The sequence below is a fragment of the Ascochyta rabiei genome, chromosome 9, assembly GCF_004011695.2.
Source record: "Ascochyta rabiei chromosome 9, complete sequence".
Lineage (NCBI taxonomy): Eukaryota > Fungi > Ascomycota > Dothideomycetes > Pleosporales > Didymellaceae > Ascochyta > Ascochyta rabiei.
This window is the reverse complement of record NC_082413.1, coordinates 627,650-641,331: the sequence shown is the minus strand read 5'-3', so window position 1 is coordinate 641,331 and position 13,682 is coordinate 627,650. Positions and strand designations below refer to the sequence as shown.

The 13,682-nt window shown below is 55.4% G+C and overlaps 5 protein-coding genes across 6 annotated transcripts, besides 9 other annotated features; 1 reads left to right on the top strand and 4 right to left on the bottom strand.

The window, feature by feature from the left end:
• Positions 1 to 44: part of a tandem repeat that runs on past the window's edge.
• A 105-nt stretch (positions 45 to 149) lies between these two features.
• Positions 150 to 193: a tandem repeat.
• Positions 194 to 708: 515 nt separating this feature from the next.
• Positions 709 to 738: a tandem repeat.
• A 110-nt stretch (positions 739 to 848) lies between these two features.
• EKO05_0005766 (uncharacterized protein) lies at positions 849 to 2,153 on the top strand (the record flags this gene model as incomplete). Of its 2 annotated transcripts, XM_059636665.1 has the most annotated exons (2): positions 849 to 1,908; positions 1,969 to 2,153. In XM_059636665.1, the coding sequence occupies 2 exons, from the start codon at positions 849 to 851 to the stop codon at positions 2,151 to 2,153; spliced, it is 1,245 nt and encodes a 414-aa protein (XP_059492648.1). The 2 variants fall into 2 exon arrangements, with proteins under 2 accessions (XP_059492648.1, XP_038798785.1); XM_038945829.2 differs by having other exon boundaries at positions 849 to 2,153.
• Positions 2,154 to 3,022: 869 nt separating this feature from the next.
• Positions 3,023 to 3,047: a tandem repeat.
• Positions 3,047 to 3,065: a tandem repeat.
• A 344-nt stretch (positions 3,066 to 3,409) lies between these two features.
• Positions 3,410 to 3,445: a tandem repeat.
• A 45-nt stretch (positions 3,446 to 3,490) lies between these two features.
• Positions 3,491 to 3,526: a tandem repeat.
• Positions 3,527 to 3,802: 276 nt separating this feature from the next.
• On the bottom strand, positions 3,803 to 6,149 carry EKO05_0005765 (RNA helicase; the record flags this gene model as incomplete). Its single annotated transcript, XM_038939909.1, has 3 exons — positions 3,803 to 4,559; positions 4,811 to 5,728; positions 5,782 to 6,149. 3 exons carry the CDS (start codon positions 6,147 to 6,149, stop codon positions 3,803 to 3,805), a joined length of 2,043 nt encoding a protein of 680 aa, XP_038798784.1.
• A 458-nt stretch (positions 6,150 to 6,607) lies between these two features.
• Positions 6,608 to 7,630, bottom strand: EKO05_0005764 (uncharacterized protein; the record flags this gene model as incomplete). Its single annotated transcript, XM_038939754.1, has 2 exons — positions 6,608 to 7,239; positions 7,294 to 7,630. 2 exons carry the CDS (start codon positions 7,628 to 7,630, stop codon positions 6,608 to 6,610), a joined length of 969 nt encoding a protein of 322 aa, XP_038798783.1.
• Positions 7,631 to 8,486: 856 nt separating this feature from the next.
• EKO05_0005763 (Kinesin heavy chain) lies at positions 8,487 to 11,622 on the bottom strand (the record flags this gene model as incomplete). Its single annotated transcript, XM_038939590.1, has 6 exons — positions 8,487 to 8,736; positions 8,785 to 9,062; positions 9,134 to 11,311; positions 11,379 to 11,473; positions 11,539 to 11,558; positions 11,618 to 11,622. The coding sequence occupies 6 exons, from the start codon at positions 11,620 to 11,622 to the stop codon at positions 8,487 to 8,489; spliced, it is 2,826 nt and encodes a 941-aa protein (XP_038798782.1).
• Positions 9,746 to 9,767: a tandem repeat.
• A 601-nt stretch (positions 11,623 to 12,223) lies between the features above and the next one.
• Positions 12,224 to 12,256: a tandem repeat.
• Positions 12,257 to 12,452: 196 nt separating this feature from the next.
• Positions 12,453 to 13,193, bottom strand: EKO05_0005762 (E2 ubiquitin-conjugating enzyme; the record flags this gene model as incomplete). Its single annotated transcript, XM_038939878.1, has 4 exons — positions 12,453 to 12,576; positions 12,637 to 12,861; positions 12,998 to 13,062; positions 13,152 to 13,193. The coding sequence occupies 4 exons, from the start codon at positions 13,191 to 13,193 to the stop codon at positions 12,453 to 12,455; spliced, it is 456 nt and encodes a 151-aa protein (XP_038798781.1).
• Positions 13,194 to 13,682: the final 489 nt, after the last annotated feature.

The following is a 13,682-nucleotide window of genomic DNA, read 5'->3' as shown; positions in this document are numbered from 1 at the left end:
TTGGGCGCGTGAGTGGTGGTGGTGGTAGCGAGGTGGACGGGTGGGGCGGGACTGTCTGAGTTTGGCAAGCCCACGGCGCTCACGGCGTTCACGACGCGACGGAACAGGGCACGTCGAGGGGTTCTTCAGCAGCGCGATGCGTCCATTGCCGGCGGGCGTGTGCTGCGGCGGTCGGCGGTCGGCGGTCGGCTGCAGTGTTAGCAGGGCGCAATGGAGCGAACGAGGGCGCGTTGCGAGACACCGTCTGCCGTGATTGCGCCGGCACGAGTGTGTGTTGTTGTGGCTGGCATCACTCGAGAGAGAACTGGACCCGTTCGCGCTGGGCCTGGCCGTGCACGATCGCGGCTTCCAGGACAACCCCTCGCCTACCTCGCCGTAAACAACAACACCAACAATGAGCCAGGCCGTGCTTGGGCCGACTCTGTCTGCATTGCATCGCAATGCTCTGCTTACGGCAGGACAGGGCCGCCCAGGACCACACGCCAGGACCACACACCACGACCACACATCACGACCACACACCACCACACACCACCACACACCACCACACACCACCACACACCACCACACACCACGACCACACACGACCACACGCAACCACACGCAACCCACCTCATATCTTGCTGCACCCTGACCTTCTTCTCTTGCACGTCTCTTGAAACCTGACAGACCTCCAGAAGGATCCACACCTCGTTTGCTCTCTCATTGCTTCTACTTCACTTCACTTCACTTCACGTCCGTAGATAAGATGAGTCGCTTTCACCGCAACTCCAACCCAACCATGCTCTCTGTTCCCTCTATCCTTGCACACCCTTCTCAACATCTGTACATCTGCGCCAATCATCCTCATGGCGCGCGAGCATATCGAACAAGAGCCACACCGCCACAATTCATGGCGCCCTTCAGACGGTCCGCTACCACACCGAGGTCTCCAACAATCGTCTGTGCAGTCTGAGTCGATCGCGCCATCTCGCATGACAGCGCGAGCATCTCATCTTAGCCTCTCACAGCCGCTGCTATATGACTCGCGCCTCGTACCTGTTACCCATGGCACGTCCGAGCCGCCTCGTCAAGCTTTCAAAAACCCAAACCTGATTCCTGTCGTGTCACGCCGTCCGCAAAACACAAAGGTCGCGTCACCGAATGTAAATTTACAGCAGCATGGTGAGCTTGAGGAGGAGCGACTACCTCAGATCTGGCATCCATCCATGGATGACCTCATGAGACGCACAGCACACGACTACGACATGGTTATGAACTATGAGCGCGATGCTGAAGGCGGACAGCGCTGGTTGTCCGAGGATATCGCTACAATCCGAGACGTGGGCAAGCGCTTACACAGCGACATCTTCGCTTTGAGGCATTGGCAGCGCGTCATTGCTCAGCAGGGAGATCAGGACAAGAAGATGATGCAGCAGGTCAAGCGGGACGCAAACTTCCTGAAGCTATTGTGCGAGCGTATCCAGAGGGCGATCAACAGATACGAACAGAAGTGCGAGTTCGAGCTCATGCGCGACGGTGTCTACGCACAAGACGAAGATGGCAATTTTTACAAGCCTATTGCCCCACACCAATATGTAGCTGGCGTTGGCTTTCTACAGGACGTTACACGACCAAGCATCGAGATTACGGAAGGCGACCGTCCGAGCCTACATGACGATCGCGCAATCTCGTTACACAAGGAGTGCTATGATAAGACCACAGGCCCGGAAGAGATTCGGATGATTCCAGAGGAAGCTCAGCGGTCGCCCAAATACCCGCCAAAGCGCAACCCTGCTTTCGACTTCGCGTCTCGGCAAGCCCCTTTCGACGAGATGAAGACAGAAGCTGCATGCCAGAGCGCTCCTCGTCGAAGTGACAGAGTACTCGATGCCAGAATCTCCAAGGGTCGCCGAGATGTGCCTCCCGGTAAAGCCCCCTTTCCCTTCCACCAGCTCTTCGTCTGAATTAGCGTACTGACCCTTTCAGCCCACAAGCGCTGTAGCCTTTCCCCGGACCCCGACACATTCCCAGACCGACCGACATCTTACAAGGGAAGTCGGGAGCGTGCGCGAAACAACATATACGAACGGAATGGGATGTCGCGACGTCAAGCCAAGAGAGACCGCAGCCGGACTGCAGGCCGCTTGGGCAGATATCGTCTTCACTACTGAGAACGATCTGCTGCAAGTCTTCAGCGTCGTTGTAGCGGCTTGGATACTCGGAGTGGAGAGGAGTTAAGAACACCAAAGGTCTACCTCGAACGAGTAGTTTTAATGCTTGCACAAGTGGTTTTTGTAGTGATATGATCAGCCACAGATTAGACGGCAAACACTGGCAAATCGCTGACAACGAAAATGCTCTAAAAAACGCCCGTATCCATGCGGAATTGGTTTGGCTAGTCAACAAGGTTTTAACAGAACATTGGGCTGACAGAGGGCCATGTTTCATTTTCAACCTCATCGGCTCTCGGTGCGATCAAGGTTGAGCGGCTGCTTAGCTTGTTGAGAGGTGGCTTCCACGGGTGGCTGTTACCGTTTTGGGTTGCTCTGTGTATCTCCAATAGCGCGTCTTCTGACGTCTAAATCGATCGATTTTCCACCTAACTACTGTCAATATAGCTTTGGGGCAAGAATCCTGTCAGCGACTACCGTTGGACTAGGTCGATACTCTCTCCAGATGAGGGCAAGATCGTGCTGACATATCTTACGAGCGAGAGTTTGCTGATGATTGTTGAAAGAGCAGCAAACCAACACCTACCCATATACATAACCCGCTGTTGTCTACTCGTAGGTAAACGGTCACCCGCTTTCAATCTTCCAACACCGTCTTTCGAGCTTGATTACTTTTGTCCTCAATGTTCTTGGCTCCTGCAGTCTTTCTTTGCATCTCTGGCGTTCATACTCCTGCATGTTATATACCTCATACCACTTCGGTTGGAAAGAAGCCTACTAGCCCCATGGCGACGCTCAACCGGGAGCATATGTATCTTCTCAGCGTGAGCATTCATGGAAGGGAACTTCGACCCCAGCGTCACAGGGATCCGCCCCCCCCCCCCCCCCCCCCCCACACACACACACACACACTTTCTCGAAGTTCGGATAGCTACGTGTACTCCGGGACAAGCGAGTACGAAGCCGACTCTCAGCAGCGGAATACCAAAGAGGCAAAATGTAGAATCACGTTGCGTGCGAGTCACAATATAGCAAGATCGTACTGTACCGTGCACACGACATCGACTTTGGAACAGCACGGTGGTTACTGCCGGGAGGGGAATCTGTATTTACAAATCACGTAGTCATCGTACATTACATCAGTATCTCTTTACATCCCTCTTTCTCTCTCTCTCGCTCTCGCTCTCTTTCTCTAGATAGACTCCAAATCAAGAATGGAGATGTGCCGTTTCGCCCGCCCGCCTATTCCAGTGTTAAAGAAGAAGAAGAACAAGAAGAAGAACAAGAAAAAGGCTTTTCCTGCTCTCCCGGGGTAAAATGCCGGTATTAAACGCCGCCCAATGCTATCCCGTCCCATCCCATCCCATCCATCCAGTCGAGCAGAGCAACACCCGTCTGGCTTTTCTCTTTGACTTTCTCCGGCTCTCTTCGTTGGTGCTTTCTTTCTGTTGCTTATCGAGACAGATTGTGGGTATACATATGGTACAGTGAAGGAAGTGCGTGACGCTCTGACGTGAAGCGAAGTAGTAGTGTACAAAGGGTCGCGGCCGTTTAGCTTCTTACCGTCTGTCTTCTGCCGTCAGTCATAAGACTTCAGTCCAGCCTTAGACTTCGGGTTTCAGACGAAAACGAGGTTGGAGGTTGGCGGTCTAAAAGTCAGAGTACTCCTGACGAGGAGCGCGTCGTTCGCCGCCAAAGCCGCCGTCACGGCCGCCACGGCCGCCAAAGCCACGGTCGCCGCCTCTTCGGTCGCCTCCACGGTCACCACCACGGTCTCCGCCAAAGCCGCCGCGATCACCGCCTCGCCTGTCGCCGCCGAATCCGCCAGAGCGGCCACCGCTGAATGCGTCAGCGCCGCCGCGGTCCTGGCGGTAGCCGCCACGGTCGCCGCCACGGTCACCACCACGGCCTCCGCCGAAGCCGCCACGGCTGCGACCACCGCCGCCACCTCGCCTGCCGCCAGCGAACAGGCTAGAAGGAGGCTGAGGGGGAGTAGGCATGCCCCAGCCGAACTCGGCAAGCCTGTTGGCGCCCTCGAGCAGACCCTGCTTGTCGCCGTACCACTGGAAGCTACCGAACAGGCCGCGGAACGCAGCATCAAGCTGGTCCGGGTAGACCTTCTTGTGCGCATCGGTGATTTCCTGAAGGATCCTGCCCACGTTCTCAGGAACCTCTGCCGGTTGGCTCATGTCGATCTCTGCCGTCTCGAGGTCAGCGGTAGCGTCGACGAGAGGCAGGCCGCGGAGACGGCGGCGGATCTCGCCCTTCTCAAAGGGTGTGAGGACGATCCAGCCTTCACCCTCCTTGCCCGCGCGACCAGTGCGGCCGAGACGGTGAATGTACGACTCGCGGTCGCGGGGAAGACCAATCTGGATGACGTGAGTGACGTTGGGGAAATCCATTCCTCTTTAAATGGTGTTATGTTAGCAAAATGTCGATGTAGTTGATAAATTCAAGAGTTGAGAGACCATTGAAGAAGTTGGAAAGAGGTCAGAAGTTGGCGATGTAGAATATCGACGTAAATGATGAAAAAAGAAAAACAAAGGAAAGTCCAGGCGATAAGGCACCCTCGACCACCAAAAAGAAAAAGAGAAAAATGAGAAGAACGAAAATGTAGTGCTTATGGCTTCAAAAACAAGACGAGATTTCAAACTTACCGTGCTGTGACGTCGGAGGAGAAGAGGAGGCCAGACTTGCACGCGCGGAAGTCTTCGGAGGCGCGGGTGCGCTGAGCCTGGGAGAGCTTTGCGTGGATCTCGAAGCTGCGGAGGCCGGAGAGGGCCGAGTTGCGCTTGAAACCGCCGCCAAGCTTGTAGAAGACGGAGGCGGCGAGGGTGACTTCAGCGGTGGAGTTGAAGTAGATGATGGCCTTGAAAGGGTTGGACTCGCCGGCCATGGCGCTCTGCTGCTTCTTGAGGACGAGCTCGTAGAGGGAGGGCATAATGTTCTCGAATCCGGCAACCATGACCTGCTTCTGGGGGACACGGGCGTGTGTGGGCTCCTCCTCTTCGTTGACGCACTTGGCGAAGTGGAAGCCGGGACGGAGGGTGCGGCGGACCAGGTCGACGACATCGCGGGCGACGGTGGCAGAGAACATGAGGTTCTGGCGCTCGACGACCTCGGGGTCGGGGAGGTGCTGCTTGATCTCGTCGATCTCCTTGGTGAAGCCGTCGTCCATCAGGCGATCGGCCTCGTCCATGACCAGGGCGTTGAGGTTGGGCGCCTTGACGCCCGAGTAGGGGTCCGAGAGGATATCGAACAGACGTCCAGGCGTGCCGATGAGCAGGTGGCAGCCCTCACGCTGGGTCTTCTGGAGCATCTGACGCTTCATGGTGCCACCGACGGCCGTCTGGACGACGAGGCCTGTGTTCTGGGTGACCTTCTTGGCCTCGACAGCAATCTGCTCGGCGAGCTCACGGGTGGGGGAGATGATGATGGCCCTGATGTCGTCGGCCTTTGCGCGCTTGTAGCCGCGGGTCTTCTCGCCGAGCTTGGGGTCGGCTGTGATGATGCGCTGGATGACGGGGACAAGGAAGCCGAGGGTTTTGCCGGTACCTGTCTTTGCCTGTGCAATACTGTGGGCAGGTCAGTCAGCTGCACGCTGTCCCTGGAGTGAATGCTGGCTTACATGTCGACGCCGCTGAGGGCCTCGTTGATGGTCCGCTGCTGGACGTCGGTCATGGTCTCGATCTTCATCTGCCTGGTGATGGTGTTGATGAGGTTGGGGTGCACCAGGCCGCGCGTGGCCAGCTCTGCAAAGGTCGTGGCCGGCCCATGCTCAGCAACGGCCTGCTCTGCCTCGACGTCCTGCGCAATCTGTTGCCACCTCGCGCTGTGGTGGAAGCCGGCGACCGAGGCGCTGGCGATGCGCGACGACGGTGTCCTCAGGACGGCCGATGTGCGTGTGAGGGGTGTGCGGAGCACGTTGGACGCGACTGCGGCCTTGGAGAGGCTCCTCGACAGTGTCGCCGGACATCTTCTGAATGCGCCAAACATGATGGACAAAGTGGTTGCGGAGGTTCACCGCGGGGTTGTCAAGGCTCGAGGGGTATCGCAGAACAGAGGGTTGGTATACTAGAGCGAATGAGGGCGTCTGAAAGAAAGGCGCCTCAATGTCAAAGGGCGAATGTCGATGGGAGAGCAGCGATGGTGCCAGAGCAAACTTTCGCCCTCGACTTTTTGCGCTTGGACCAGCCAGTCAGTCCAGTCGCGTTAGGGGTCGCAACGCGCTAGAAAACCGCCTAGTCTACGCCTCCTCCCACGCACTTCAACGCCGCGCCATCTCGTTCGTCTTCAGAGTCAATGCAAGTCCATCTTCAGAGTCAATGCAAGGCCGTCCTCAGAGTCAATGCAACATTATCTACGAGGTCTATGCAAATGCTGGTCTGATCTTCACAGCCACCTGAATGCCTTCAGCCATCACAACGCCATGTAAATGCACCACCACCACTACATCACTCCATCTGCTGCATCTTGCCCACCTCACCAACTCTCCGCTGCCGGCTGAGTCCCTCCTCAAAGCCCTGTTGCAATCCGCCCGTCACGCCTCGCACCCACCAGATCGTCATCTCATTGATGGCCTGCCCTACCTTCCCATCATTCATCTGGCAGATCGTCTGCGAGAGCCGCAGGCTTCTCCTGCCCACTTCGTCCACGGTACTGATGCTGCCGTTGACAAGCCTCTTGGTGAGGTGGTGTTCGCGCTCGAACTGATATGCGTGTGAGAGGAGTATCTTAATGTACGGTACGAGCAACTGCATGAGAAGGAAGGCTTGCAGAACAAGTGTGGCCGTTATGCGCTGCAGCACAGATGGTTCTTGCGGCGGTACGTCACGCTGGACCTGGCTTTGCTGCGGACGAGGCATGAGAGCATGGTGGTTTGGGTTCGCCTGCAACTCAATCAACTCTTGCGGTGCGGCTGCTTGCAAGCTCAGCAGCTCCTCTGGTGTAAGATCTGACGGAAGGCCACGGAGCAGGTACGTCATGCTGTGCAGGTACAGTTGTCGCGTGAGAACAGGAGACGTCTCGTCGATACCGTAGGTGGGTATACTGGACTCTCGGTGTGCCAGAGTCATCAGATTGACGCCTGAATCTGGTCAGCGTGTGGTCATGCCGTTTAGAACGACAAGCCGATGCGCACCTTGGCCAGCGTACTTCCAATGGATACCCGTCCTGCTCTCATACGCAGAGAACAGCGGAGGAGCCGAGCTATTCGAGCTGCCTGGCCTCTCAGACACATCGTCTGGGAAGTCGAGTTCCGCCTCGCCAGCGATAGGAGACCGCCTGTTCGGTGTTGCGCTACCACTACTGGCTCGTGATGTGTAGCCGGGCGGTGGAGTGCCAGGCAGCAATATCTCCGTGATCGAGTTCGCTTTGCTATGCAGCCTTCGGTCACGAATTTCGCTTATCGACCGCCGTATGGAGGGTATCGTAGGAAGATGGCTCGATACCATAGCAGGTAGGACCTGGTAGATCATGCTGGTTCGAAAGCTTCCAAGCTGCGTGGTGTCCGCGAGTATGGCTGCGTCTGAGTCCACCCCAAGGGCGCTCGTATGGTCGTGTCTCTGCATGCCGCCTTGCTTATCTATCGAGCTTCGATTGCAGGGTTGCAGGGTTGCTATCTTACACCGGCTTGAAGAACCGCAAGCGGGCATGGAGTGGAAAGAGGGAGGAAACACATGGTGATCAAGGGTCCTTCGGACAAAAGATCGTATCTGCCACCCGCATGACGGAAATATCTTGCTGAGCCTCCGCTTCCCCTGCCATGTGAAGGATCGCGGTCATCGTGAGCATGTGAAAGTCGTTGAGACGTGCGCCATCAACGGCGGCTAGCGTCGCTCGGCCGAGTACCAATCAGCCGAACAACGTGGGGTGTCCCATCTCGCGTTCCACAAACGCCGCTTCGTGATTGAATCAAACTCTCCCAAAGACCTACAACCTAGGTTTGGCAGGTGTCGTATCTGCAAGACGGAATGCGGGGTCTGAGGTGAACCCTGAGCCTCGACGTCTGGCATGTACTGCACTCCTACATCCGCACGCATGCAGTACGTAAACAAATCAAGACGAGCGCGTGGTCCAGCACAGCATCCAAGACAATATATAGATCTATGGTATAATTGCGAAAATCATTGCCAGACATGCTGATTTCTCACAACCCATACACGTCGGAACGATCATCGGATATCATTCACGTTCGTTCAAGGTCGTCGGAAAAACGCATACCCTTCTACCATCCCATGCTGCTGAACATCGAACGCCGTCGTGAAGGTGCGATGCCAAACTAAAAGCCATCCAATGCCGGGTATCCAAAAAACTTCTCTTCTCTGAGGTTCTCTACCCCTGCTTGAAGAACCAGCTCGTGCGCTTGTTCTTTGGCTCGGCTTCACCGTCCTTCTGAAGGTTGCCGATGATGGGGAGCGAAGGTCCGTCTCCGCCTCCGCCACGAAGAGGCTTTGCGATCCTGGAGCCGACACCGCCGCCAAAGGCAAATGAAGCACCGGCGCTGGGCGAACCAAGGCCTCGTGTTGAGCCGGCCTTCGCAGCTTCAAGACGCTCCTTGACAGCTGTGAGTTGCGACTCGAAGCTATGTTCAATCAGTTCAAGCTCCGTGCAGGTTAACTGGGAGACATACCGGTGGTTTGCTGCTGTCAGCTTCTCCTGGCTGTCTTGCAGCAAGCTCTCCAACGACTGGATGCGCTCATTGCGTGCAATTAGCTTGCGCTCAGCAATGGCAACCTCCTTCTTCAGGGAGCTGTTCTGCTCAACGAGCTGCCTCTGCACAACAGTGAGCTGCTCCAGGTTGCGCTCGAGGAACATCATCTTCTTCTGCTGTGCGCGATTGTTGGACGTGCGAAGTACGTTGTTGTACTGTTCTCGTGTCTCGTCAAGGGAGATCTCCAACTCAACGACCTGTAGGGTGAGGGGTCAGCATACCTTCACACGAACAGGAAAGAGAGTATCGTGGCGCTGATAATACTTACCCGCTCACACCTGTTCTGCAGGTCACGCATCAGGCTCTTCTTCATGTTGTCGAACTCGGCGATCTGTTGTTGCACAGACTTGCCGTTGATGCCGTTTGCGACACCGTTGGCGATCGCGCCGCTCTTGATACGTTGCTGCAGGCCCTCGATCTCGTTCTTGAATTTCTGATTCTCCTCCACTCTCCGAGCCAGATCTGCTTTCAGATCGTCAACGAGCTCTACGTTGCCATCTTGTCGAGCAGCGTAAGCATCTGCGAGACGGGCCTTGAGCTCTTCGGTGTCTGCCTCGGACAGGTTGCTCTCGAGAAGCTCCTCGTACGAACGTTGCAGTGTCGCAGTTCGTGCTTCGAGGGCTTCGCGTCGCTTGTTGTGGACGTTGTCTTCTTCGTTGCGTGCTGTAAGCGAGAGCTCCGCCTGTCGAACAATGCCTTGGGTTTCCACTATCTTCTCCCTGAGTTCCTGTAGAGAGTCTGGAGCAATTGCTTCTCCAGCTGAACTCATCTCGTGTAGCTGATCAAGTTGTTCGATGATCTTGCGGATGCTGCGTTCGTTGTCGCTAAATACTTCATCACCAAGATCAAAGCCAGCCATCATCTGTGCCATCGCCTCGGCCTTCTTCTTCTTCTTTTCGTCTATGGCAGCACTTGACTCCTTGGCGTTCATCTTCGCGTCTAGAAGCTGTTGCTTGACTTCATCCAGCTCCATGGTAAGCTCCGAGTTGGCCTCCTTCAGTCCGTCCATAGTGATATGGGCCTCTTTGCCTTCGAACTGAATCTTCTCAACCATCATCTTGAGGTCGTTGAGCTCCGTCGTCATCCTCTCGTGGGCCTTGGTCGATTCGCCGTCTTTGGCCTTGTAGTACTGGAGCTCGTCTTTAGTGGTCTTCAACTGGTCTTCGGCCTTGGCAAGCTGCGACTCCCTCTCTGCGACCTGATCTTGAAGCTCGTTCTCTCTCCTTAAGAACTCGTCTTTCTCGTCTTTATCCAAAGGTATGCTGGGTGTGCCTGCGCGGTCAAGATCCATCCGTGAGTCTGGTCTCGAAGGCGTTTCCGAATTCCTGGTTGCATCAAATCGGGATGGGGTTTGTGCCCGAGCTGCTGAAGCCGGTCTCTTGTTTGTAGTGGACGCACCACCCTCAATCGCAGGTGTCCATTTCTCCTTTGGCACCGACTCTCCGCCACGCCAAAGAGAAACTTCGCCTTCTAATGAGCCGATGTAGGTTTCAAATGTCGTGATTTGACTTTGCGCCTTCTTGAGCATAGCCTTTAGCTCCGCGGGACTGAGTTCGGCGTTGACCTTGGCTTTGTTCTTGATAGTCTTTGCTCGCATACCGAATCGCAGGGTGCTCAGCGTTTCGACATCGTTGTAACTACTCGGCGAGCAGTTGATGATCAGGGTCGTCCTGGAGTTACCTCCCAGCGATTCTTGCAGGATACGGGTAAGTTTCGAGTCTCGGTAGGGAACGTGAGAGGCTTTTGAGTCGGTCAAGGAGTTGATGACCATGCCCAGCGCACTCAGACTCTTGTTGATCTTCTTTGCCTCCTCCAGTGTCTGACCACTAGCACCCGTCTTGCCAACCTTCTCGGAACCAGCCAGATCGACCAAGAAAAGCTGTCCGCTCTTCATCGACCCTGTTTCGACGTTCTTCTGAGTAACTGTAACGACGAGGATCGAATGGGAACGCGATGACTCTGCATTCATGTTCGTGGCTGAGACCGCTCTTGATTGTCCACCTCTTCGCAGGACCTCATAGACCTCATCTACACTCGAGACATAAACTTCCAGCAAGCCCTTGACGTATACACCCCTGTTTTTCTCCTCGTGCACAGCCAAATTGTCGTTCTGTGGCATGAGCAGATCTCGAATGCGCTCCATATAAATCTCCATGTAGCTCACCCGGACGGTGTATTCGATGTTGCCGGGAGATGCTAGGATGCTTGCAAAGATCTGTTCGACGATACGCGGAATGACACCCTTGCCGACGTCGTCGTCAATATCGCTTCCCATCATGGTATATGACTTGCCCGCACCCGTCTGGCCGTAGGCGAAGACTGTGCCGTTGTACCCATTGAGAATGTCGTCGACGGTCGGCCGAATAGAATAGTCGAACACGTCAACCTGGCGCGAGCTCATGTCGAAGACTCGATCGAAGGTGAAGGCCCCAGAGGCCTCTTTCGACTGCACACGTCCTGTCAGCCAGCTCTCTGTGATTGTGTGGGTTTGCCTCGTTGAAGCTGGAACATACTTGAATCGAGCATGTGTCGTCCGACTTGAAGTCAACAATGGGCTCACCACCACTGGCTATCTCGATCTTGTTCTGCGGACGGAAACGCGCCACCACTGCATTGTCCCACAGTCAGTAACCTGCATATCCTTCCGTACACGGTCTCTGTGTTGCACCGTACCTTTGATGGTGTTGGAGCCCCTGCCGTGCCAGATTAGTCTTGTGTCTGAACGCTCACCGCATTCTCGAGAGGAACTCACGACATGATTGCGAGACGTTGCAGTGTCTCGGCCCCACGGCCTCACTTTACCTGCGCCTCTCGGTATGAGGCTGAGGAAGTCGCTGCAGGCCCAGTGGGGGGGTGCTGTTGTGGTACCGTCACGTCTCGCGGGGATCTGGCGCGTGCGAGAAGGTGATTAAGGGCCCCGCTGCCGTTTAGGGGAAAACAAATCAAAGCGTCCCAGGCAACGCCAAGACAAGGCAACCTGGAGTCAGCGGGTAGTGCGACCTAGTACACCCCGGGGGGAGGAGACCAGCAAATGCTTGGGCGGGAGAGCAGGAAAGGAGTGCGTGACCGGCGTCGTTGCTGGGCTGCCAGGGTCCGATCGAGGTGTAGGCTTCGGCTTGTTGATGGACGACCTGCGCTAGCGCGCCTTCCCCCCGCGCCGACCAACGGCGTGCCGCAGCCTCATCCAGTTTGGCAAAGATGCTTGTGATCTTGTGATGCTTACTTGCGATGCGGTGGCCACAATCCTAAGAACCCTGCGTTGAGCTTCGACATCTTACCCACCTGTCATTACACCCTGCGACTAGTTGTCGCGCTCAAGACCGGCAACGGCGCATTATGCTACAGCAGGTGAGATTACAGATGAGATTGCAGATGAGATTGCAGATGAGATTGCAGATCTATTCATTGCAGAGTCTGCTACAAACACAATCTGCCATAGTCCAAAACGCCTCGCTGTAACAGCACCATGCGGATACGCCTGCGAACTCCGAATACAATACAACTAGTACGGGTCGGCCTAAAGGTGCCTTGTAACTCCTAGTCCATGCCATATCATGCTAACATATTGCTCCTCGATCGGCACTTGATCAGTCCTCCCAGCTCTTCTCGACCGTTTCCCGTACGCGCTTTGTGTACTCTTTCCGGTTCTCCTTGTACAGGTTCGACGCTTCTACGTTTGCCGGCGACGACGTGTTCGGGTCGTTCAACAGACTACAAGTCATTAGCTTCGTTCTGCTTCGCCGAAGCCAGGCGCCCATCTAGGTGCCATACCTCTGGATACTCGTCAAAATCGCCGCAACGTCGTACGTCGGCGACCACCGATTCTGCAGGATATCCAGACACAGCTCGCCTGTACCGTATACGTTCGGGTGGAACATCTGACTAATGAACTTGACACCCGGGGGCTTATTCGGGTAGGCTTCTTCAAAGTGCATGACAAGGCGAAAGGTGCCGTCCTCGAACGGTGTGTCAGCCGGACCTATGATCACTGCGTTCCTGTTTCACGATCAGCAAAGAGGCTTCTCCCACAGTGCGGTGTAGTTCTTGGAGAAGCGCATCTCCAGGAGCATGTGTACTGGATGTACTCGGGGATGTCGCGTGCGGGGGAGGGGTACGATGCGCCAGAACGTACCAGGTCATGACGTTGTCGGCTATAGGAGAAGCGGACACGCCAGCAGGAGGATCAGTCTGCATACGCTGAGATTGTCAGTTCAGCATGAGCTCTTTCCCATGAGTATGCTCGATGTTCCAGGCTAGCAGGCTAGTTGTGCATTGCGGTGGCGTACCTTGAAGTCGCGCATCAAACGACGGCGGGCTGCGGTAGACATGGTGCTTTGAGGTAAGGGTTGTGAGGTTGTTGGACGAAGGGCAAAGTGTATCAGTGTACAAGAGCGCAACAAACAAGCAGGGCTGGTGTTGAGGAGCAGGTATGGCCACAATCAAGTGACGACGATGGTCCCGCGGCTGATTGGCCCCGGCGATAACGTGTGAGTCACGTGGCGATTGTCAACCCAACCGCGCGTTTACATGACAGCCCCGAACTCACAATACGCATTACTCAACACAAGACATGGGCACTTTGACTAATCATCAACTCGTCACAGAAGATCATTTCTGCTACTGGCTATTTTACATGCGCACTCATTTGCATCATTGAATGCTTAGCTCATACGCTGAAATCAGCGTGACAATGCATCGCGTGCTGGCCTGGTATATCTCTGAATCTAAACGCCGTTGAAGTCGTAAATTCATCACGTATAATCCGCTTGGAGGCTGTGAAGGAGACACGAACAAGGGAACAGAAGGAAACAAAAAAT